Consider the following 25,102-nt stretch of genomic DNA (forward strand, 5'->3'; position numbering starts at 1 on the left):
CAAACAAAGTAGCCCATACTCATAGAATGTATGGTGGGCCAGATGTGCTAGACAGCAGACTTAAAAAGCCAGGTGTCATGTGTTCTCTGCTCCTAACGGGTCCACTGTGCAGGAAGACAGAGCTGTAGGTGTGTTGTGAGTACTTTGTTGAGTTGTTTTTGTATTTCCCACATGCACATAGTAATACAGGAAAAGGTTGGAGGTATTCTAACGTTAGGAGTAATTTAGAGAAGAAAGTGACTAGCTCTCATAGGACTCAGAGAGGTGACTTGTAAAGGTGTTGGGTGAAAAGGATCCCAGGCACGGGTAGGGCTGAAGCTGTGCTTACAAGAGGCCACTTGACACATCTCTAAAATTGCAAGCAACTCACCCCAGCTGGAGTGTGACCTTCAGAGGGCAGAACACAACAGAAGGGAAGAGAGAAGGCTGGAGAGGCGGCGGCCAAGCTAGCCATGTTTGCTGAGAGGCCGGTAGGGTTGGCGTCTGCAGGAGAGCACTCTGGCAGCAGTGTAGGGCAGCTTAAAGGAGCTCCAGGGTGTCAGGGAGATGAATCAGAGTTGAAGAGGAAACACTGCTGTGGCCATGACAACTGTGTGGGCATCTCGGGGATCTGGGAAGGAAGGTAATGGTAGACAGAGATGCAAGACTCTGAGATCATTTCAAGAATGCACATTTCTTTTTTCCCCCACTGCTGTTTATATATTGTATAGCTAGCTGCTAGCGAGCACGGCAAGCAGCACTTGAGCGAACAGTATCTTTTACTCCCTTATCTTGAATTCTTCCTTCTGCGTTTCCCTGCCCTTGTGACCTTATTTGGTCCGGGAGGTCATTCCTCCTCGGCTTTATCTGCAGTTTTCCACAGTCACGGGGCCACATCTGAGTCAGGAACTGCAGACTGTCTGGACCCCAGCAAAACACAGGCCGCATTTTCAGGGCTGAGTTGAGCTGCACTGGTCTTGGTTCGGTCATAACTGCCTGTGGACGGCACGAGCCCCGTGGCCTTGAGGTTCCACTCTTTCCTCTCTGTTGTAATCTTGCTCAGTGAATGCCTTGCTAGGGTAAGACTGCACCCAGAGAGCCTGTATGTCAGTCACAAAAAGAACTGGTCTCAACAACATACGCTGGATGGCTGTCAAGGGCCTACCTGCCCCCCCCCCCCCCATCCCTGTGCTGACAGGGTGACAAGCCAGAGGAAACAAATTAAAGATGGTGGAGGTGAAAATGGAGCCATTCAGGTCTTCACGGAGAGTTCTGGCCTTTTCTCTGGACAAATAGGTGCCAAGCTTCATAAAGTCCTAAGAGCTAGGCAGTGTTTCTGGTCCCTACCTCAGCAAGGAGAACAGTGCTCCTGATAGCAGATAGGAGTCTCGCTGGATTTCTGTCCCCTCAGTGCATGCTGAACCCTTCAGGATGCAGCCCATGGCTGCCAAGTTGACAGGGTAGGAGTTAGTTTAGTAAAGTTCAGAAAATTATCACAGACTTTCAGCAGTTATGCACGCTCCAATGGTCACACGCACACGGACAATTCAAGATTCGTCAGGCTCTTCTGAGGAGGGCACCAGCCACTCCAGCTGAGGGCCCAGTGCAGAGTTAATCTCTGGCCTCAGCATCCAGTGTGGATGGATGGCCGCCACACCTCCTCAGCGAATCCCTCTTCTCATCTGGTCCTGGTGGACTGTCAGTCTTCTAATGAAGAGATGAGTGCTCCTTCCTGAGCAGGAGCCATCGTGTGTGTGGGGTGTGTGTGTGTGTGTGTGTGTGAATGTGCCTCCTGTCTGGAGAAGCTGGTTGTAAGCATGTGCTTGCTACAGGCATATGCCTGCCCACCTTCTACCTGCCCTGCTGCCCCCCCCAACCCCCCCCCCTCCGTCACCTTGTGCGTGGTGGCAACACAGGATTGCCGTGAATGTTACACACTGAGTGCAAATAAGGACATGGCCGCTCCCAGGTGTACAGTTGAGGAGAAGGTTTTTATTGTAGATAATGAGAGTTCAGCCAGAGGCGTCTGGAAGATTCCAGAATGAACATGGCCAGCAGAATAGACTGGGCCATCAAAGGAGAGAGGAGGAGAGGGAGAAAACAGACCAGGAGCCAAGAGCAGAGGACCAAGAGAGGAGAAGCAAACCCCCGCTGAGAGAACAAGGACCAAGAGAGCCAAAAAGGGAGCCAGGAGGCAAGTGGACAAGAGGAACCCGTGGCCAAAATGGGTGGGTGATACAGGAAAGAGAAGCTGCGAGAAGGGCTGGCGGAGCTCAGGGGCTAGAGGGGCTTAGAGTGGGGGGAGGGTGAGAAGCGCTGAGAGGCGGTGGCCTGGGTCCACTTGGATGCGTTAATAGGCACCTCCGTTAGCGTTAGCCATGTGTCTTGAGCGTCTTTGAGACCTGGCACCTTCTCCATGGTTTCTGCAGTGGCTTCCAATGTGCTCGTCCTCTTGCAGAAAACAGTACGTCAGAGTCATCTTGTCTTTACTGCCCTTCGAAGGTTCGAGAAAGGACTGGTGTGTACTGCGCCACCTTTACATGACAGACAGCAGTCTGAAAGCCTTTGGGTTAAGGATCGCTCGTGATTTGAAAACATCTGTATGTGTGTGTGTGTGTGTGTGTGTGTGTGTGTGTGTGTGTGTGTGTGTGTGTTCTCATATGTGTGGATACATGTGCTGTTGAGAGTAAAGCTCAACCGTGGTACCGTCCCTCAGGTGTACAGTTTCCCTTCTTTGTCAAATTTCTTCTTATTTAAGTGTGTATGGCTGCTTGTTTGTCTGTGTAGCCCTTGTGTGCCGTTCCTGTGGAGGTCACAGGCAGTTAGGCACCTTGGTGTTTTGTTCGTTTGGTTTGGTTTGGTTTTGCACAGGATCTCTCGCTGGAGTTTATCAAGTAGGCTAGGCTCCCTGGCTGGCCTGCAAGGCCCGCGGTCATCCTGTCTCCACCTCTGCAATGCTGGGATTGTGAGAGAAAGACATGATACCGTTTCTGCTGCCCCCCCCCCCTTTTAAAGATAAGGTCATACTATGTAGCTCTGGCTAGCTTGTAGGTAGAGCAGGTTGGCCTCTGACTCACAGAAATTCACCTGCCTCTGTCTCCCAAGTGCTGTGATTAAAGACAGGTGCTCCCCTGTCCAGCAATGCCAGGCTTTTAAGATGTGGATCGGGAGCTAGCTCAGACTCAGGCCCTCAATGCTCCCGTGGCAAGCACTTTACCATCATCTTCCTAGCCCTTGGAAACATTTTCTTTAGAGAGACTTTCTTCTTTCCATATATTCTGCAAAGGTGGAAAAGTACTGTTTTAGGACTCAGTTATGCAGCCCCAAAGTCAACACTAATCAAATTTGTCAGAGAGAGAGAGAGAGAGAGAGAGAGAGAGAGAGAGAGAGAGAGACTGCATCATTGTAAAGAGACGAAATGCTAGATTGAACCCAGACAGTGTGGCCAAGAGAGAATTACCGCTCTTAGAGCCCGTTGCCACCAAGTCTCCGCGGCCTTTTTAAAGATTGAGACCACGCCGGCTCTTAATTTTTCCCATTTGTGGTTTTTATTTAGTTCTGAAATGTTCAGCACGGATACTTACATCACATCTGTTTTTAATTCTCGGAAGTGGTGTGAGCAAATACATTTTGAGATTTCTATTGAGCAAACTCCCTCATAGGCCAAAACTGCAAAAAATCAAAGTACTGTAAATGAGTAAACAGCTCGGAAAACAGAGCATGGGGGAATGGTCCCAAGGTTCAAACCTAAAAATTGAGCAGAGGCCCAGAGCCAGCGTGCAAGCGGGGGTGGGGGGGTGCGGGGAGCCTCGGGGCATTTTGCTGGGTCACAGATGTTTCTTTCTGTGTGGAGACCATCTGAGCCAGTGAGGCCTGGAGAAGGTACAGCGCTTAAACATCATGCACACTAGCTGGAACTGTGGCAAAGCCGGAGCCCAGGCTGCTCGGCTGCCTGGAAGCCCTCACGGACGTCAGTGAGGGCAGTTAGACTCACGGAGAGGTCCATCTGCTCAGTCTCCTCAGAGAGTCTGTGTTCAGTACAGTTAAACCACATTCTGCATTTCAGCTTAAAGTTGAATTTTTTTTTTTTTGGCCCGCCTGGTTTCTCTCTTATTTAGATGCTGCAACATCATTGTAGCTTTATTTTAAGCTATCTAAAATATTTTATTTACTCATTCATTTAGAGGATATTTGTTGGTCTCTTACTATTTGGCAAAAGTGGATAGCACAACAGATATAATAACATGAAACTTCAACATGGGATTTATATGATGGGTGTCACCACATAGCAGCTCGCTGTCTTAATACGCTAGCTTTATTAAGTCTTTGAAATTTTCCTACAGTATATTTTGATCATTTCCGTCCCCCATTCCTCTCCTAACTCCTCTGCTATCCATCCCCACCTTTCCACCCCCTCCCAATTTTGCATTCTATTTTTTAAAAACCCACTGAGTTCAACTTGTGCTACCCATACTTCGGGGTGTGAGGCCACACGATGGAGCATGTTGACTTATCAGGGGACACACCCTCAGAAAACTGATTCTCTCCCCTAGAAAACATCAACTGTCAGTTAGCAATGGAGGCTGGTAAGCTCCTCCCATCTCCTGCCTAGGAGGCTGGTACGCTCCTCCCACTCCCCTCCAGGAGGCTGGTACGCTCCTCCCACCCCCCTCCAGGAGGCTGGTAAGCTCCTCCCACCCCACCCCCCTCCAGGAGGCTGGTAAGCTCCTCCCACCTCCTGCCTAGAATGTTGACTGGCTTGATCCTTAGTCAGCCTTGTGCAGGCAACAACAGTGGCCACAAAAGCAGTTCACTTAAGAGACATTTTAAGAGGGACACCAACCAAAGGGGACATAGGTACATAAACAGATTGTGTCTGTGGCTAGTGCAGATAAAAATCACTCAAAAACAGCTTGAAACTCAACGAGTCACTTTTATTCTATAAAAATCAATTTTATAATTTAGAGATTACTTAGCCCCCTGCGTGTGTATGTATGACGAAGGTGGCAGCGGTGTGTGTGTGGAAGGGTGCAAGTGTGCGCACCTGCATGTAAAGACCCAAGGTTGACACCATTGCTCACTTTGTATATCAAAGCAGGGTGTCCTGGCAGTTTTAGGTCAACTTGACACAGACTAGAGTCTTTTGAGAAGAGGAAACCTTACTTGGGGCAAGCCTGTGGTGTTTTTTGTTTTTTTGTTTTTGCTTTTTTCTTGTCTGTTGATTTGATGTGGGAGGGCCCAGCTTACTGTGGGCAGTGCTACCACTTGGCTGGTGGTCCTGGGGAGCCTAAGAAAGCAGGCTGAGCAAGCCATGGGGAGCAAGCTAAGAAGAAGCAGCCCCCCACCCCACATGTCCCTGCCTCTAGGTCCCTCCCCCTGACTTCCCTCCGTGATGGACTGTGATGTGGAACTGTAAGCTAAAACAAACCCTTTCCTCCCAAAGATGCTTTTGGTCATGATGTTTTATCAGAGCACCAGAAACAATAACTAAGACGTAAATTTATTGCGGAATACAGAGCAATTTTGGCTAGTTTGGCTGGCCAACTTGTACCGGGGATCCTTTGGGCTTCTGGGTGTCCACTGCTCATACCTGCATTTATGTGGGTTCTAGGCACCTCAGCTTTTGTCCTGATACTTGCACAGCAAACACTTTGTCCACTGAGCCACCTTTCAGTGGAGGAGTTCTTTTCTGGTAGCACTTGCAGTTCTAGGGTCTGGCTTTTTTCATTACATGTGTCTTATCTTTGTCGTGTAGTTTAATGTATTTAGAATGCACAGTGCATGTCTGGTGCAAGTGGATACGATGTGAAGATGACATCAGTAAAGGATACAATTTGTTTTTATAACTAAGTTCACGGGAAGGTCAGGAAGATAGTCTGCTATGTTTACCCTATTAGGTACTGGCTGGCCGTCACACTATGGTACTAGTAGCTGAAGTCTGTCCTAACTTACAACACTTTAATTCTCCCCTGAAGATCCTATTCAGGGCCAGCTTTGGTCATCCTGGTCATCCTGTCTCTGTAGTTTCCTCCAGACAGTGACCATTTCTCCTTATTTTTCATTACTCTGCCAGCCAGGCATCTTTAGGATCCTCCAGTTTGGGACTGCTGGGTGTTTTTCTTGTGACTAGACAGAGTTCTGAAAGTTTGAGAGGATAACCACACAAATACAGACTTCGCCTTTGGCAGGAAAGTGGGTGTCTCCACTCTGAAGTTAGTCTTTTTTCTCCTTGGAAGGGGAGTCACCAAGAAGCAGCCCTGTCATCCCTTGTCCAGTGGTAGCCTGGGTTCTGCATCAGTCGGGCTGGTCCAGGTGCTGTCTGCTTCCAGACAGGAACAGAGGGACCTCGAGGTTAAAGGTTCTGTTTCTCTCTCAGGAGCAGCTTAGAGTGCTCAGGATGAGGCTCTGTGTGCTAGGCAAAGCTTCTGGTCTCATGGGGGCAGGTAGGAAGAGTAACACCACTGGGTGTTACAGTTAGCTCTTTTAAAATGAGACTGCTGCTATCAGACGGCAGTGGAAACTTGTGAGTTCCAAAAGCCTGTCATGAAAGCAAAAATGGCTGCCACAGAAGTTCCACCATCGCAGCCTGGCCACCCTGGCCACCCAGTGGCAATTCTTCCCCAAAATAAATGATGAGGCTCAGACTGTCCTGGTGGGGGAGTGGATTGAAAGAGCAAGGCAGCACGCCTTTATTTTTGTGAGTCAGGGACATTATAATAAACCTTGTGCAGTGGGAGGAGTTTTGGGGGTGAACGTGTTTGATTCGCTGGGGCTGAGGGATTCCAGGGATACTTAATCTACATGTAACAAAACAGCCCTGTCATAAGAAGGGAAATGCAGTCCTGAATTATTATGGGTCGGGGAGAATCTCCAGGTATAGTTAAAGGTCATTGGTTGAAAGCCAAGACACCAAGACATCTTATTAGGGTAGGGTGGGTGTCTCCAGCAATCCCCAGGTGCCTGCTGAGCAGGCTTCCTATCGGGAAAGGGTTGGCTTGTAGTCTCTCTGCTGGAGAGACTGACTATGACACTCACTAGAGTTTCTGGGATCCAGACAGAGAGAGCACCCCACTGAGAAAGGATGTCCTCCATTTTATACTGAGCTCAGAGGCTAACCGGAAATGCCAGACTTTAACCTTACCAGCAGAGACTACTGAGTTCACTGTTAAGGGATGGAGCATCATAAGGAAGTCACCATGCAGCTGTTCACACTCAGGGGGATGGCATGTTGCATTAAGGATGTCACCGTGCAGCTGTTCACACCCAGAAGGAAGTCACCATGTGGCAATTCACACCTATGGCATGGTTAATTGCAGATAGGACATCACCATGCAGTCATTCACACTTAAGGGATGGTGTGTTGCTGGAAGTCACCATGCAGCAGGAAGGATGTCAGTGTAGGAGATCATTGTGATGGGGTGGAGTTGGGCGGTTTTGCTTTATGCCCTTGAGGGAGGGAGTAGTACCTAGATAAGTTATTTAAAGTTTCTTTATGCAGGAAATTTGTGTGTTCTCCATTTACTTTTCAGTTCAGCCATTTTTTACAAGATTGATTTTATTTGCTGAAACATTTGGGAACTCCTGCCTTTGGCTTGGTGTGTTTATTTTGAGCATTCCATCACTTCTTGAGCAGCAAGACTTACATGTAAATCTGCTGTTGTAGCCCGGAATGATCCATTTCTCCATGGAGTCTTTTTATTGGAAGATGGGATCACATGACTTATTGTGCTTGTTGCTTTGGAACTGTTGTTGCTTCCAAGCTCTGTCAAATGTGTGCTTATATACATATGTATAAAATGCCTCTGTATCTAACCATCTGAGCTGTATTATACTGAACATACGTTAGTATTCCTGAGGTCACCATCTCACCCACGATCTGTTGGTACCCTGGAATAGTTAGCCCTCCTTCTTGCTTGGCTCTCCTCTCCACACCAACAGAGCCTTGTTCATGGTGTCTCTTCACAGAAATAGAAAGGTAACTAAGACAAATGACTTCTTGGGATTGTTGTGTGTAGTACCCTGTGGCATTTCAAGTTCACTAGTACTTTTCAAAATTCCATTCTGTAGTTATTAGTGAAGGGAAAGGCACAGTGGTTAAGAGCACTTGTTCTTTCAAAAGACCCAGGTTTGATTCCCAGCACCCACATCACTGGTAGCTTCAGTTCCAGAGGATTTGATGCCCTCTTCTGACCTCTGTGGACACATAAATACACACCAGCAAAACACTCATACACACAAAATAACTAAATCTACAAAAAATACTAAAGTGGAACTTAATATGCTTATTAATACAAGTCATATTTATATATTTATACATCTTGAATTCATGTGTACATGTTTTAAAATTGACATGGTATGTATATTGCTTTTTATATAAGTACCATTTGGTTGAAATATATGTTTATTAAAAGGCAGTTTTTCCCTGTTTTCTCTTAAAGTGTATAGTTGATTCTCTGTGGTCCAAAGTTACCCTGCCAACTTGATTTCTTATCATTTTCCTAAATAATATGATAGTTTTTAAGACTCTGTTACTTACAACATTGTTTCCAGGCCCAGCTATTTAAAAACTATTTTGTTTTTCTGATACACGTTGTCTTAGTTAGAGTTTCTATTGCTGCACTGAAACACCATGACCAAAGAGCAGGGCAGGAACCTGGAGGCAGGAGCTGCTGCAGAGGCCATGGAGGGCACTGCTTACTGGCTTGCACCCCATGGCTTGCTCAGCCTGCTTTCTTATAGAACCCAGGACTACCAGCCCAGGGATGGCCCCACCCACCACGAGCTAGGCCCTCCCCCATTGATCAGTAATTGAGAAAATGTCTTATAACTGGATCTCATGGAGGCTTCTTCCTCTTCCTCTCTGATGGCTCTAGCCTGTGTCAAGTTGACACACAAAACCTGCCAGCACACAGGTGAATAGAAACTAAAAGGCAGAGTCCTTTCCATCTTGTTTAAAATGAGAATTGCAGAAACCTGTCTGCTCCAGATTGCGTATTCAGAAACCAGTGTGCTCTGGATTGTTTGTTAAGCTGGTGCATTCTAGACTGCTCGTTCTTTGTCACTGGTTGGCATTTGGAGAGCATCAATCTCCCACCAGTCACTGTTTGGGAATATTTCTGACATCAGGTGACCTTAGGTGTTTTCCACACAACAAACTGCAAGTGACTTCGGTCACTGGCCAACATCTGCAACCTTCCTGGACTTAGTCCATCCCTCCTTCATTGTGGGGGGAGTACTCTGAGATCCCTTTTTGATGTTATTTCCCTTATACCCCAGGAGAAATGTAAAGGTGAAATGCCTAACTGTGAAGCTGCCTGGTGAGGACGGGTGTGGGGGGACAGACACACCCGGAGGTACGTTCCTCCATGTTACAGGATGTGACTCTCCTGTGAGGCCCCTCATGATTTGGGTTGTGATGTTCTGAGTCCAGGATAGTGTGGTCCCTGTGGCCTCCGCGTGGGGTTGCTGCCTGATCACGGGGCTGGAGTGGTGCTGGCTACTCCTGCCTCAGGTTCCTGGCATCATCCCTCAGCAGAACCGTCAACTTCTGACCTACTGGGTTGTTCGCTTGGCTGTCTCGCTGTCCTTTTGGTGTTTGTCATGAAAAGCATAAAAACAAATTTTCTTTCTTTTTCAGAAGTGTGTTACAGAAGAGTGTTTCTTTTTCGAACGACTGGAATCCAATAACTATAATACCTACCGGTCAAGGAAGTACTCCAGTTGGTATGTGGCACTGAAACGAACTGGGCAGTACAAACTCGGATCCAAAACGGGACCTGGACAGAAGGCCATACTGTTTCTTCCGATGTCTGCCAAGAGCTGACTCACTTTAGAAATCGTTACTGAGAGAAAAGAATGTATACAACTGAGCTCAGATACCTGCTATATATCAGTAAGACACTTAACCATTACCTCAGTAAAGAAACACAACCATTTTTGGAAAATATGTAGACTTCCCCATTTTATATAGCTTTGGTTGTGACCCAGTGATGATTAGAGCTACAGCCTTTTTCATTTATTTCCTTTATTTTGAAAAGAGGATTAAAAAATATGCTCATTTACAAGTTTCCATCCCGGACATCCTGTATGTGAGAGGGCTGGTTGAGGTACGGATGTTGGCACTCAGTCTGTCCCTGGTGTGACCATGTAACTCTCTGGCAGGTCCCTGTGATAGAGTTTGTAGTGCTTGCCTGTGTGTACTCCAGGGAGTTCCTCCATGCTGAGGTCAACCTTGTCAAACCCTTCCCTGTGTCCGTACAGCAGTAGCCTGGCCACCCTGCTGGTGAGGGGGGTTGTGTTTTTAGTCCTGGCCAGGCTTTCTAGATCCATCCATTCACACTTCAAGCATTCCTGCTGGCAGAAGTTGATGGTGAAGGAGCGGGGCTGTAGGCGGCAGATCAGGTACATGTCTGACTTCCCGAAGGCTCCAGGGCTCCGGTGTTGCTGCCGGATGCTCAGCAGAGACCTGAATTCTGACTTGATGCCAGTCTCTTCAAAAACCTCTCGGACCGCTGTGTCTCCTATGTAAAAGGGAGATACAAACAAAGATTTCGTTCTTAGAGATGCCATCAAGGTTTTCAGCTAAAATCTGGAAGTTCAAGAGCAAAACATTGTCTTCAAACTGCTTTCTGGATGTTGTAAAATGCACTTTGTATTTAAGACACTGAGGGTGTCTTTGGAGGCTTAAGCACCTGTATATTTTGGAAGTTACATCTTCTTTCTTAACCTCTTCCTGTTCTATTTCCCAAAGGCAAGAACACATTTGCAAACAATGCTGTACTTAATATTCTGCTAAGTCCTTCACTATTGTCCCGCCCTCAAGTCTGCAGACGTCTGAACTGAAAGGACCCACCCCATGTTACAGAAGTCTGTAGTGCCAAACGTACTTGAGTGAACTGTGAAATGACTTTGACTTCTTTGGGATCTGAAGCCCACTGCCCTCCAGGACAAGGTCCTTTGCCATCGTTACGCCCCTTTCCTGGCCCCAGTGGACCTCAGCCTGATTTAGGAATTGCTTTTCCTTGAAATCAGAATGTGTAGAGTTTGAGATTCATTCCTTCAACACGAAAATGCCATCGCTGTCTCATCAGACATCTTTATAAGGCTGGAAACATAATTTTATAGTACACCACAGATCTTCTCATTTTATGAAAACTTTAATTAAATAGAAGTTTCCATGGCAGGACTTCTATTGCCATTAACATACACTTATGTCCAGTTTTCTAGACACCCGGGAAGACTGCACGGATGGACTTCCCTAGTTCTGATGCTTTATAGCTACCTGTCTTGGTTGCTTTTCTGGAAATCTTCAGGATTGCTGTAGGTAGTTTATATACCTTCTAATGCCTCACCGGTTGTCTGTCGGGTAGCATGTGAGTTTGTTTTGACGATAATCCTACTGATAACACCTGTGCACTGAAGAACTATCAGACATCCACAGTTCCTATGCACTCAGACTATAGGTTGTCTTTCATGCCCACCGGACACATGCAGCTCCCAAGACATGCTCTTGTTCCTGAGAAACAGCTCTGGAAAGGCCAGCAGGAAGAGTAATCCAGTCTAAAACATAAGACATCTATCTGCTGTTCTTTAACTGCATGCTGACTTTCTCTGTGACTGAGATCTATTCATAGGTTAAGCACAGCCAGAAATTACATTTTGAAACGGAAAGCACCAAGACCAGGCATGTAGCTCAGCATGTAGACTGCCTGCCTTGGCTGGTGTGAGATGCTGGGTTGGGATCCCAGCACCACACAATGAGGGAGGAGGGAACATAGGCATCAAAGAACATCCTAGGCTCACCAAGTTTCTCTAGAAGAAAATAGTTTCCCTCTAACATCCAGTGCTTTGTTAAATACTGAGGCACTAGTCTTAAATGTTTATATAGTTGCTTCTAGCTCTTGTTTAAATATATATATTCTTTAAAGGCTCGGGAAGATAACCTTGGGGGTCTTGCTCAGTTCTTAGCACCACTAATCTGACCAACTCTATGAAGGACAGGGTAAATGAGAGAGTGAGTGTCCTGCTCAGCAGTCACGCTAGCACCACGGTGGTGCAGGATGAACACTGCCTGAGCAATCTGGATAGTTTAACTTGAGTTAGCACATCACTGACTAGCTGAACCAGGAAAACGCAAGCCGGTACTTTTACATCTGAGATGTGGGACATCTTCCCCTTCCACCGCAAAACAGAAGTCTCTCCCGCAGTTTCAACGGGAATTTAAATTTATCAAGATCAATTGTTGTATCTTTACAGTTGTTTTAATAGACTTCAAACTCAGTTGAAATAACAATTGCTGTGTGTGAGGAGTCTCGAGGCTCATTCATGCTGATGAAGAGATTACGTTTGAATGTCAGACGGGAGTGCTGAACAGCAGAACAGCAAAGACAGGCATCCCAAGTTTTCTCTGTTTTGTAGTATGCAATGGTAGGATGGCTTGGGATGGACTAGCGTGGTGGGAGACTTTCAGCACGTGGGTTCCTTGAGCTCCCTCTGGTCCTGCCGAGCATCTCTGGTTGACTGAAGCAGGACACAGTTTTCAGGCACGAGAACGGCATGTTTTAGGAAGGCATTTTGTTCCTTTGAACTGTGCAGACACCTTTAGGCTCAAGCCTTGAGAACTGCAATTTGTTTTGCAGATTCCAAACTTACTTACTTACGTTGTTGTTTGTTTTTTGGGACAGGGTTTCTCTGTGTAGCCTTGGCTGTCCTGGACTTGATTTGTAGACCAGGCTGGCCTCGAACTCACTGAGATCCACCTGCCTCTGCCTCCCAAGTGCTGGGATTAAAGGCGTGCACCACTGAGCCTAACCCAACTTACTTTCTAAAAAATACTTTGCATGTCAATGTTTCACCTACCTAGCATTATCAGAGAATGAAAGATTCCAAACAAATGAATTTCCAAATTAACTAGTATTTATTTACTGTTATTTTGTAACAGCCTAGTTAATAGCCAGTAAATGTTGAACTGCTCAGGATGGCAACATTTCAAGTGCATTCCTGCTTCCCTAAGAAAGTTTCAGGACAATGACTTCAATGACTTCCTTACATCCTAGACAATCACACTATTCTTATTTTGTGTGGTGCCATCAGTAGAAACAGGCTACAGAAGGGCAGGTTCTAAGACTGGGGAAATGGTGGATGCCAGCTTCTGCTTCTGTTTTAGTTCAGATGGGTGAGTTATTTTGATAACCACAGATATTTTTTTAAAAAACAATCTAATAGTATATTTAAAATTTCTAGGCATAAAGAAAAGATTCTGGAATTATACTTAAACCTGAATTTATACATATTCAAACTGACATTTTTTTCATTTATATCTAAGTCTGTCTGAAATTCTTAGTATCTATTTAAGCTCAAAGTGTGGGGGAACGTACCTCAATTCATTTGAAAAGGCATGTCTTAGGAGGGAAAGGCACACAGGACTGTAGAGGGTGGAGGGTGATAAGCTAGACTTGAGTCACCTCATCCACATGCTCTCAATACCATATAGGCAACGGTGGTACTGAGAAACGGAGAAAATGAAGAAGGTGGCCTCATGGGAAAAAACGGCCTTTGCTTTCAGTATTTGGCACCCTTACAAAATACAGATGTTTTTGAAGACAACATGGTCCATGTAGCACAGGGTGCCTTAAAGCACCATCCTTTCGCTACAGTCTCTCTAGTGCTGTGATGAACAGGTATGTGACATCACACCCAGGTCCCAGAGGTCAGTGAGAACCTAACACCAAGGTTTGTTTTACATGTATGAATGTCTTCAATGTTGCTCATGGGCTGTGAGGATTTGGCCATGTAAATACGTACACGGTATTTTGATTTGTGTAACATTTAAATATCAGATTTCATGAACATACAGTAAGTATGTTCATAAGAAAACACAGGAGACCTCTCTAACACAGTGGCTGGCTAAGGAGAAACGAGAATGCGCATATTTTTAAAAAGGCCTTTAAGAAGTAATATCGGTATCTAATGCATGCTTTATTGATTAGGATGATGCTGGATTTAACCCACTGGTTTAAGGACCAGCATGATTCTACACTTGGCAGACCAGTGAGCAGGTCCTTAGTTCATCCTAGCTCCTTATAAACTGCTTTGGTGGGGGAGGGGAGGCACTTTATTTCCCACTTGAGACTTCCACATGAGGTAATTTATTATGTTTTACATTATTCATAATAAATAGTTGGTAAAAATCTTCAAAAGAGAATTATACCACTTTTTCCTTATAGTTGACTTTATTAATCATCAAAGGTCATTATAAAATTATTACTCACCAATCTGTGATAAAATGGTCAACAATTCAAATAGCCATAGTTGACATATCTTTATAATGAACTTTACTAATAAACACCTAAAGTTGCTCCTTTTCAGACCACCATTGGAAGGCGGTGTGCTGTGCTCCTATAGGTATCAACTACACAAATGGAACGAGTGCTTTGAAAGTTCATGCAAACTCTCTATCAATTCTGAAGGAATCTGCCTGAAATTTTCTGACTTGTGTGAACGAATTAGAAACTTTAAACTCTTTTTTTTTTTTTTTTTTTGAGACAGGGTCTCTCTGTGTAGCCTTGGCTGTCCTGGACTCGCTTTGTAGACCAGACTGGCCTGGAACTCACAGCGATCTGCCTGCCTCTGCCTCCCTAGTGCTGGGATTAAAGGCGTGTGACTATTCTTAGCTATGAAGCAGGGAAGTAAACGTGAACTTTCTAAACATTTTCAAGCTTACCAATATCTTCTCCAGGCTCTGACAGGCCGCCTGGAAACTTCCACATATTTTTCAACTGCACTCCAAAGTAAAAAAAAAAAAAAAAAAAAAAAAAGAAAAGAAAGAAAGAAAAGAAAAGAAAAGTTACTCTAGTCCACTCACAGGTGGTCAAGGAAATAAAAACTTGTCTTTTAGTAAGTTTATCCTATTTCTCCCAGTTTCCTTAGTACTTCATTTTTTTTTCCTCTTTTGAGGGAGATGATGATTGATGGAATCTTTTCCTCTTATTCTTCAGGAAATAGAAGTGGTGTTATTTAGTTGATGTGATAGAGCATGTATTACTGACCCTTGGGGGGAAATGCTATTCATGTGCGTACTTCACAGAACTTGGCTGCTAGTTAACTATGAACAGATAGCCTCTCACAGATGCTGCTATAAGTAAGTAGAGTACAGAATAAATGTAACCACCGAGGTATACTAGAGTTTTACATGTATTTACTGTATTTTGTTTCTAATCACAGATATTACTCAAGATTTCTCTGGTAATAGTTTTATGTAAAATGTAATTGCTTTTTATGGATAGTGTGAATAAAACTAATTTGGTTTCTTGGCTATCATTTCTTTGTATTTTCTCACCAATTATTTCTTTTTTGGTGGTGGTGGTGGGGGGGGGAATGGGAGAATGCTGAAGAGGTAAACCTGATCTCTGGGAGAAATAAAATTAAAATAATGATGAGCTGGCACAGGACAGTTTTCCCCTGGCCGACATGGTCGCGTCCTTGTAGAATTCTGCTGTGTGTGTTCACTGCAGTGTGGACCTGGAGAACGAGACGTGGCCTCCTGAGGCAGCAGATGTCATAGTCCTCACTCACAGACCCGTGCGCCGTCGCTGTGGGGCTCTCTGGCTTCCTGGAAGTGCTTCTGCGAGCACGCGTCAGCTCTCAGCTGTGGGCTGGGAGGCAAGGTTCCTGCTTTCCACACTGCGGGTTACTGGGTACAAACCCCAGGCTTCCCACCCTTCCGCATCCAGCTGAGGTGTGACGTGTACTGACAGAGCACATTCTGCCTTACTTTATAAGGACAGGAATCTACCTCATCTGCACCGATGCATTGTTTTTGGGGCTACACTCTGAAATGGTACTGGAAGCTCTGTTTCTATGGAAACTGAGGAGACAATGGACACTATCACCATAAACTCTACCTGTAGTAAAAATGAATGATGTAATAGGGCACTTGAGAACTCGGTGTCATTATTATAACATTGACCATCCCATACGCTATCACTCTGCCAGTAGCTGCTATTTGCGTTTTAAGCCCAAACTCACATTTGGTTCCCAGGTACCCTCACAGTGTGTCCTGCCACCTCTGTTAAGTTACATTCCCTACTCTCCGATAATTACTATCAAATGTATATATTTATGTCCCAACCCACACATTAAGCTTACTAAAGGCTTGGGTATAATATTACATTAGGGGCGGTATTACGTTTATGCTGATGGTAGAAAGTTTTGTTCAAGTCAGAGATAGGGCCTTATCTAAGCCTCACAAGTTATTTAGAATAATTGTAGATAGTATTTCTAAGAAGCTGTGATGTCATCATTGTATATAGTGATGAAAGTGTTTAATTTTGTCCAGCAATACTTAATGAAGGCTCAGAAAGTGTACAAGTAAATGCTCTTGCTGGGCTGGCTTTAGCTCACAGGGCAGCACTAGTGTCTGCCCTGATTCCCAGCACCACAGGAGTAGAAAACCTTCTCCCTCACTTTGGCATCAGTGAGCGAGCACGACAACATTTCCAACTGGGGTTCTTCTTTTAGTCTTTGCTGCTTCAAGAAGCCTGGGCTCTTCTTTTAGCCTTGATGCACTCTTGCCAGTCTCTCTCGGGTCATATCCCCTGCCACTGATCACAGTGACGGCTCTTCTTGGTGTCCACTGCGGCAGCCACAGGCAGAGCTTTATGCCTTCACACAGTCAAGTCCAAAACTTGGTTTATTATTCTATCCTTTAAATTTAGAAATACTTAACATTTTTATTTGTGTGTTTCAGTGAGTGTCTGTGTGTGCCCCACACCCATGAGAGCATCTGCAGAGTGCAGAAGTAGGCATCGGATTCCCAGACGCTGTGGTTACAGGTGGCTGGGAGCTGCCTGTCATGGTGCTATGACACAAAGTCTGCTCCTCTGCTGGTGTAGCAAGTGCTTTAACAGCTAAGCCGTTTCTCCAGTACCAGCCTTGCCTTGCCTTTCTGTTCTTTTCCTTTCTCCTCCCCTCCCCTCCCCCACTTCCCTTCCCCTCTCCACCTTTCCCCTCTTCTTTCCCCTGGTAGGTTCTTACCCACTCTTCTAGAGTGAGTTTGAAATGTCACTTCCTCTGAGGCATCCCTGGAGGCTCTTAGGGCAGAGTTAATTGTTAGTATCTGTTGTAGCACAGTCAAAAGACTGAGCTGCAGGGCTGTTAGGGTAGTATGTTTTCATTCTCTGGCCTCTCCATACTGGGAGCAAAGCTCCTGGCAACACAAGGATGTTGAGTGACTGGATGCTACCTCAATAGTGTCTCTTCCCAATTACACACTATTGTCTGTGATTCCTACAGCTGTGGAGTAAGCGCAGCCCTGAGCACCACACTGACAGGCCCAGACCTCTATCCCAACTCTATTTATGTAAGTAGCTGAGTGTTCCGTAACTGCCTAGAAACTGCCTAGAACTGTAGCATCTTCTATATTTTCTTAGCCACATCAACATTCCTGCATTTTACTTCCTCTGCGAGAACACCTGCAAAGCAGTCAGAAACAACTTACTTTATTTCGGTCTTGTATAACCAGTACTTTTCTGGTGCCATCATCAAATACAGCACCTTTTGGGGGAGAAAGATAATGGCAAAATATTAATTTCATTTACCTTCAATTCTTCCAATGCTTAATGGTGGTCATTAAAACCACACCCATTAAAATCCCATGCTTGAAGGTCTGGTTCATATACCTCAGCAGCCATGAAAACTGCAAGGGGAAAAGGCTTGGCCCCTTAGGCCTCTGCTAATGAGGGCTCCAATGCCTTGTTAAAGCTCTGTGCACAGGACCCAGTCACTGGTGCGGCAGATTTTCTCCTTTATTTGTATGGGTGCTTTGTCTGCACGCATGTCTGCACGATACACATACAGTGCCTAAGGAGGCCAGAGAGGGCAGTGGACCGGCTCAGACTGGAGTTACAGATGGTTGTGAGCTGCCACGTGGGTGCAAGGAATCAAACTCTGGTCCTCTGGAAGAGCATCAAATGCTCTTAACTGCTGAGGCAGCTCTATAGCCCCTCTTTTAGTATTTTTGTTTGGGCAATCCTGGGTAAAAAACATAACACTTTGATGACTTATAATAGAATCCCTGAAGTGGGCTAACTTCAACATATCCATGTGGGAAGATATTTTCTACATAATTATCCATTCTTTCAATATTCCTTGAGTCTTTGTATATAGCATACAGAAGCCCTTTATGTATTAACTGTCCTCCTATTATGTATAAGACATTTTACTAGGTGCTGGGGCTACAGTGGTAAACACAACAAGAAATTCCTTTCCTTCTGAGATTCATATCCTGCTGTGTGTGTAGAGAGGACACAAAGGAAAGCTAAGTTATACAGAACAGAAAGTAGGCCAGACTCCCAATAACATGTATAGGCAAACTATGTGAAAAGAGAGTTTATTTATAATTGGGAAGCTGGAGAGATGCTCAAAGGTTAAAAACCTATACTGTTGTTGCAGGGAACCCACATTCAGTTCCCAGCACTCACTTGAGATGGCTTACAACTGCGTGTAACTCCAGCTCCCAGGAGCTGATGCCTTTCCTTGTCTCTATAGGTACCTGCATCCCCCTCCCTCTCTCCCTCCCTCCGTCCCTCCCTCCCTCTCTCCCTCCCTCCAACTCTGTCTCCCTCCTTCCTTCCCCCCCACACTTATAAGTAAAATTTATTTTAAAAATTTAAACATTACAAAGTAACTGAAATGAAACACTGCACTTGGTACTCTTGAGGCCAGAAAGGAAACCAGTACATGTAATTAACTCCAGTGAGTAAAATAGCAAAGATGTAAACCTAATTGGATTTTTCAAGGGACAGAATTCTAAGAAACTTATTTTTAAGTTAGAAGACTGTGATTGCGCAGTGTCTCCCACCTCTACTTCCCCCCAGTCCTGGACTCGCTCTGTAGACCAGGCTGGTCTCAAACTCATAGAGATCCGCTTGCCTCTGCCTCTCGAGTTCTGGGATTAAAGGCGCGCACCACCTTGCTTCAGTGTCTTTTCTTCAATGTATTCACTAGCCACAAACTCAGAGTGAAAAGATATTATGCAGAATTGGAGCGACCCCTGCTGGCCACAGCATAAAGCTAAGGCAAGTGGGATTAAACAGACATTACTTTGTAGTATATTAGGCACTGTGTCTCCTGTGCAGTGCACCCTAAGGGGTGAGAGAGTCCACACAGCCCTCAACGGGAGAGCTGGGCTTAACAGCTTCATTCCAAGTAGGCACTCACGAACAGCCCTGCTCCATCAAGACATAAGAACTGTCCCCTACTTAAAGATGTCATCATCCACCCATCTACCCATCTAGTCATCCTTATAACCATCCATCCATCCATCCATCCATCCATCCATCCATCCCTTGGCTCTCTCTTTAGCCTGAGGAAACAGTGGTGAACAAGACACAAAAAGGCTGGCTTTGTGGACTATGCACATTGCTTGGGAGAGTAAGTATGGTTTACACTGGGTGCTATAAGAAAAAACATCTGAAAAAAGAGCCACAGACTGGTGGAATCGACATGGGGGAGGTCCCTATCTTAGGAGGTTTGTGAGCTTTCCCGAAGTCAGTAAAATGAGTCTCAGACAAGCTTGGAGAACGGAGATCCCTAGCATCCACATGAAAAACCACGCACAACAATGTGCATCTGTAGACCCAGTGTTAGTAGGTGGGCGATCCCTGGGGCTCGCTACCTAGCCAGCCTGGCCAACTCAGTTGCTGTAGGCTCCAAAACATGAGGTGGATGGCACCTGAGCAATGATACCCAAGGCCATTCCCTGGCACACACGCATGTGCACGCGCACACGCACATACACACACACACACACACACACACACACACACACACACACAAAACAGTTTTGCATGAGACATGACACTGCCACCAAATTGCTGGGTAGAATCTTCTGAGGTGGAGCCCACAGGAAGTTTTAGAGTGTCTGTTGCCGCAGGAAGGCAGGTAACACTGGACACCTGCACCCAGCTTGTTTTCCACACTGGAGATGTGCAGGCTAGCTTAATACCACATGCCAATTAGATGGAAACAAAACCCAAATCACTAAGGTAATAATTAATCTGCAATGTTCTTTCATTTATTTAAGGATTTCTTACTATTTTATTCCGCCCTGGTCCCCCCTTTCATTTTTGAAAGGCTTCTAGGAGACTTTGATGCCCTCAGCAATGAGAACTTCCTGTTTCTGAAGCTAACTGTTCATGGCTCTACCTTAAACCTTAAACCACTACAGCTTGACACAGGGACCATGTAAAGTCTTAGGAAGTAATAGTCAAATAACCAAATGGTTAGTTGGCCTTGCTTCAAGCTCAACCTGTAAGTTGTCCTGTACAATGTTACACATTTAGCGAATACTTAGCCCTAGTATGTATGAAACAACCGTGAACTCCACCGTAGTCAAAATGGAGCTCCTTGTGTCAGTCCTAACAAAAGGCAATGAAGCTGGGAGATTAGGAAGGCAAGTTCTCCACATGCGTGCCTGACAGTAACTGTCACAGAAGACTGCAGGGAGCACAGCTGGCGCGAGGCAGAGCCAAGAGAGCTCCAGGAGGACGTGCTCTGCCTTTGGCTGATGGCACTATTCTCTCCTTAATGGCTGTGTCCAAGGGTCACTCTTTTAAGTACCTGCTCTAGGAGTTGGGGACTTAGTTCAGTGGTGGAGTGCTTGCCTAGCAAGCACAAGGCCCTGGGTTCGGTCCTCAGCTCTGGAAAAAAAAGTACCTGCTCTAATAGTTTCAATTTGGTCTTTCAAAACTTATTCTTGCTTTCGTGAATATGATCCACATTTACTATGGCACATGAGTTCTGACTGCAGTATACTCAAATCACCAACACAAAAACAAAACAACACAAAAACGAAAACCACCACCACCACCACCACCAGAATCCCACAAAACAATCCTCACCCCCTAATCAGTTACTTTCTAGAGAATTTCATTGTTTATTTGGGGTGACGCATGCTTTAAGGAGTGTAATTTATTTCCTTTTCTCAATTCAGTGCCACCACTGAGAAGGGAGCTTCAAATATCTGTGTGAAGTGTGTTAAATGCGCCCTTCGGGAAGCTTGCTTCTCCATTTGTTTTCTGTGCCACCTGTAGTGCACGGGGCACACACTGTTTAGTTTTCAGAAGCGCTATGCCACGGTGGCACCGTGAACACTCACGCAGTGCTCACTGGGCCAGCATTCGCTGACAGACTAGCAGCTCGGCTTCGAGAAGACACGGCACGCCTGTGAAAAGGCAGTTCCTGGAGGTGGGAGACGTGAACTGACCTGCAACCCCTACTTGGTGCGTCGCGTACAGCGGCAGTCGGCTGGGCCCTTCTCCCAGCCACAGAGTCAGCGTGGAGGAGTGGGGTTCGGCATGGTGGAAACAGAAGCCCAGGGAAGCGGCGGCGGCGATCAAGTGGCTCTGCAGGATGGGGATGTGCAGCCACGCAGCTACCCTCCCTTCCGATCGCCACTGTTGGACGGCAGCTAGACGCAGAGGAAGATACAGTCTGTAAAGCTTTCAGGTGACACGAACAGCCACCACCTCTGCACTGCTGTAGCCCAGTTCTTTAGGTTGCTCTCCACTCTGATGAGACAGCGCTGGTGTGTATACCCACGCCGCCTAACACAGGCGCAGCACACAGCAGGCGCTCAGCCATGGTAGACGGACTGACTTAAATGCACTTTTACTGCTCTCTTCTCTCCAGAGCTGGGGATCAAAGCCAGGGTATTGCATCTGCTACGGGGTCCTCTACCACGCCCCCACACCCCAGCGCACTCTGTTTCTTTTAATGCTCCTAATTTAAATGATGGTGAAAGTTTTCTTAAAAACTCTTCCTGTGAGAGAGCTGATGTTATTCTTCATTTACAAACTGCAAGGTGGTTAAAGAATAGAAAGTTAAAAAAAAAAAAAGGTCAGAACTATTACTAGCCTGAAGAGAATTTTTTTTTCTTGTGAGTTTGGTATTAACATAATGTCTACAGCTTATATTATGCCTTTTATAATACAGTACATATTAAACAGTCTATCATTAACTTTCCTTCAGTGAAAGTGGATTTCTCAATAGCAGCAGTTTCTGTTATGCATCCTACAAGCTATTATCCAACCTATAGTCTAGAGACTTATTTGTATTATTTTAAATTTTATTATAAACACCATTCTGAATATGAATATGGGATTTCTATCTTAGAATTCTCTACATTGTCTTATTTTCTCTGTAGTATTGGGGGGCGGGTCATTTATTTCAGCCCTAGATGTTTCCAACCCTTACTATTATCCAAGGGTGAAAGCCAGGGGAGCTTTAACTGTGGATGGGGAATCACAACTGAGACTTTAGAAAAGTCTCTCGGATCATCAGGTGACCCCCCCCCCCACCGCCGCAGCCGCAGGCCACCCTCTCACCGAGGCATTATCCACTCTGGTGGCCTGTCTTTCTCCTCTCTTCATCAGCCTTGCTTAAATAGCTCCTCCCTGCTAAGGCTCCCATCTTTGGAGGTCAGTTTACCTCACATAGTGACAAGCTGTTGGTCCTTATCAGACTTGATTTGACCCCACATGCACTGTGGCTGTGGGTCTTACCTCACCTTCCCTAATTCAATCGTTTTTAGTTGAGGCATAAACACATAAAGCAAAACACACAAATCCTCAGTGTGCCCTTGAAGAATTCTGACCTATGCAGGCACCCATACCCAACGCCTCTGCTAAAAACTACACAACACTCCTCCCATGCAGTAGGGCAGGCTCCTGTGCTCCTTCCTAGCCAACCCTTCCAATCAAACAGAACCGGGGACTCTAAAACCATGCTATCTGACTGCCGGGGTTTGATTTTGCCTTTAAACTTTTTACCTTGGAGAAGTCATCTGTCACCACTGTTTCCGCTCACACATGAGGCTTCGCGGTTCTGAGCTCACTGGACTCTTCACTGCCCCCCTCCCCCCGCCCCAGGTTGTTACTTCAGACCATCTCTAAACTGAATTCAATGCCCAAACTAGCTAGAGGCCTGGTCATCCCTCACACCAGTATTTGAAATCTTAAACCCAATTCTATTAGGAATTTTTGTTCCCTAGTAATGTGGCTTTTCCTCCTCGCCCCATCTCCACAGCTTGTACACACTTCTAGAAGCCTGGCTCCTATGTGACCTCTTCAACAGTCTTTCCTGACCTCTGTCCACACACTACTATTATGTGAACTTCAGATCATGTGATGTCTTCACACCACATATACTAAGTACTTTGCTGCTCCTAATTAGGATGTCATGAAGTTGCAATGCTCCCATTAGAGGCAGGGCGATTTCACCGCCAGGGCAAGCTGCATGGGATGCTAGGTGTGGTACTTACCTCGGTAGTCTGGTGCTCTGGAAGCAGAGGCGGGCGGGTCATGAGTTTGCAGCCATCTTGAGCTATCTATAACACTCAACTATCTCAAAAACCCTCTGCCAAAAAGTATTCTATGTGGGGCTAAGCATACTATAATCCCAGCATTTGAGTTGCCAGTAAGAAAACAGCAGGAAAGGCACAGTGACCTTTGTGTGCAAACATGCGTTAACGGCCATCACTAACTCACTGCAATGTTTAATCTCCTCCAAGAGACAGACATCCTGTCAGGCTTTGTTCTCAAGTTAGCTCTTCTTCACAGGCCCTGTCAAGTAGTTTGGTTTGATTTCACTGCAACAGAACTAGCAGAAGCTGGAGAGCAGTGTGAAGAAAGCACAGACTCAGAGCTGCAGGAAGGCACCCACTGTCTCTGGGCCTTGGCGCCATCATCTTTCAACTGGGATGGGTGTGTACTCTCCAAGTTATGAAGATGAAATAAATCCCTCTTTGTTAGATTCTTAAAACGAGTCCAGTACTTGAGAATTACACCTAAAATGTTTCATTAAAGATATGTAAAAAAAAAAAAAAACCGTATAATAGAGCTGAGGGCCTTCATTCAGGGTGTCTTGGTTCACACTTATCCAGTATCTAGAGCTGGCTAGTTTTGTTCCCCTAAGAAGTCTTTTCATTGGTTCATTTGATTGATGCCTGCAAAGCGCGTGGCACAATCTGGGACTTGAACCCTGGACACATTTCCAAATCCAGCACACTTTCTGGAGTGGTGCTTAGATTATCACCGGTCACTGGTAAATGTGTGTATGAAAAACACCTGTGCCCATCCATAGGCACACACATAACGGGATGAACAGACTCGATTCCCTTACTGGGGATACCGCTGCAGCCTAAGTGGGGCGTCTCAGCGCTTAGAAGCAGGAGGGATGACATGAAGCAGATTGAAGATTAAACAGTGTTGGAGACGCTAACTTGCCATGTTTGTGGCTCAATGCACAAAGATCATTTGTGGTTTCCTGGTTATGTGAAAGGACCTTTCCATAGATGTTTTTCCATGCTATGCCTTCAGTTTGAAAAAGGGACTGTTCTAACAACCAGACATTTATCCCGAAGTGAGGGCTTCTTCATTTAAGCTTTCCTTTCACATAAGTGGGCTCAAATTTCAAAGTCAGCGATGTGTAGCTACTGAAAACTGCAAAGGTCTGCTTCTTGAACTGCCAGCTCCTGTCTCGATTAGGAGGCAGTTTTGCCTGGTAAAGCGTGTGGCAGAATCTAAATGCCAGCAAAACTAAGGCTGCAAGGTAGCTAACAGTGAGATAGATGGTCCGTGTTAATAAGAACTAAGTGTGAGGCCGACACGGCGCTGCGAACCCATGGCCATGGCAAGGACGGTTTGGACCTGGCCATGGCTGAGGGCACTTCCAGGTCACAGCGAGAGGTCAGCTGGGTGTCCTTTTCAGCTTTCACCTCCGAGCCCTCACGCTCCGCCCCGGTTTCCGGAGCCCGAGACCCCCACTTGCCCTGCAAGAGCCTCCGGAAGGCGGCGGCATCCAGCCGGTGCAGCGCGCGGTGCCGGGCCAAGTGCACCGAGACGCCCCCATATCTGTCCAGCTCGCCCTGCAGCTCGCCCGCGGCGCAGGAGCCCGAGTTCTCCGGGCCGCCCGAGGCTGTGCGCCGCCCCGCCCGGAGGAGCGCGGAGAGCCAGCACCCGGAACTCTTCGGCCACCGCATCGCTGCACCACGCTTGTCGGACGCCCGGGGTGTCCCAGTTCGCCCCGCCCCGCCCACGTCGCCCCGCCCCGCCCCGCCCATGTC

General features: G+C 46.0%; 2 protein-coding genes across 3 annotated transcripts in view; one reads left to right on the forward strand and one right to left on the reverse strand.

The window, feature by feature from the left end:
- Positions 1–9,803, forward strand: part of FGF2 (fibroblast growth factor 2) — a 52,828-nt gene extending 43,025 nt beyond the window's left edge. Inside the window, exon 3 of one of the 2 annotated variants that reach the window (XM_084768777.1) lies at positions 9,620–9,803. In XM_084768777.1, the coding sequence (XP_084624903.1) occupies positions 9,620–9,802 (183 nt within the window). In that variant the 3' untranslated portion in view covers position 9,803. Of the gene's footprint in view, positions 1–9,616 lie in introns of both variants that reach the window. The other variant, XM_084768776.1, reaches the window with a different exon arrangement.
- Positions 9,804–9,912: 109 nt separating this feature from the next.
- On the reverse strand, positions 9,913–25,055 carry NUDT6 (nudix hydrolase 6). The gene is made up of 5 exons (XM_084768775.1): positions 24,808–25,055; positions 21,245–21,448; positions 17,477–17,532; positions 14,702–14,756; positions 9,913–10,499 (listed from the first exon to the last, which is right to left on the reverse strand). Exons 1-5 carry the CDS (start codon positions 25,016–25,018, stop codon positions 10,102–10,104), a joined length of 924 nt encoding a protein of 307 aa, XP_084624901.1. The 5' UTR covers positions 25,019–25,055; the 3' UTR covers positions 9,913–10,101.
- Between the last annotated feature and the right edge of the window lie 47 nt (positions 25,056–25,102).

The sequence above is a fragment of the Acomys minous genome, assembly GCF_964271855.1.
Source record: "Acomys minous genome assembly, chromosome: 19".
Taxonomy (NCBI): domain Eukaryota; kingdom Metazoa; phylum Chordata; class Mammalia; order Rodentia; family Muridae; genus Acomys; species Acomys minous.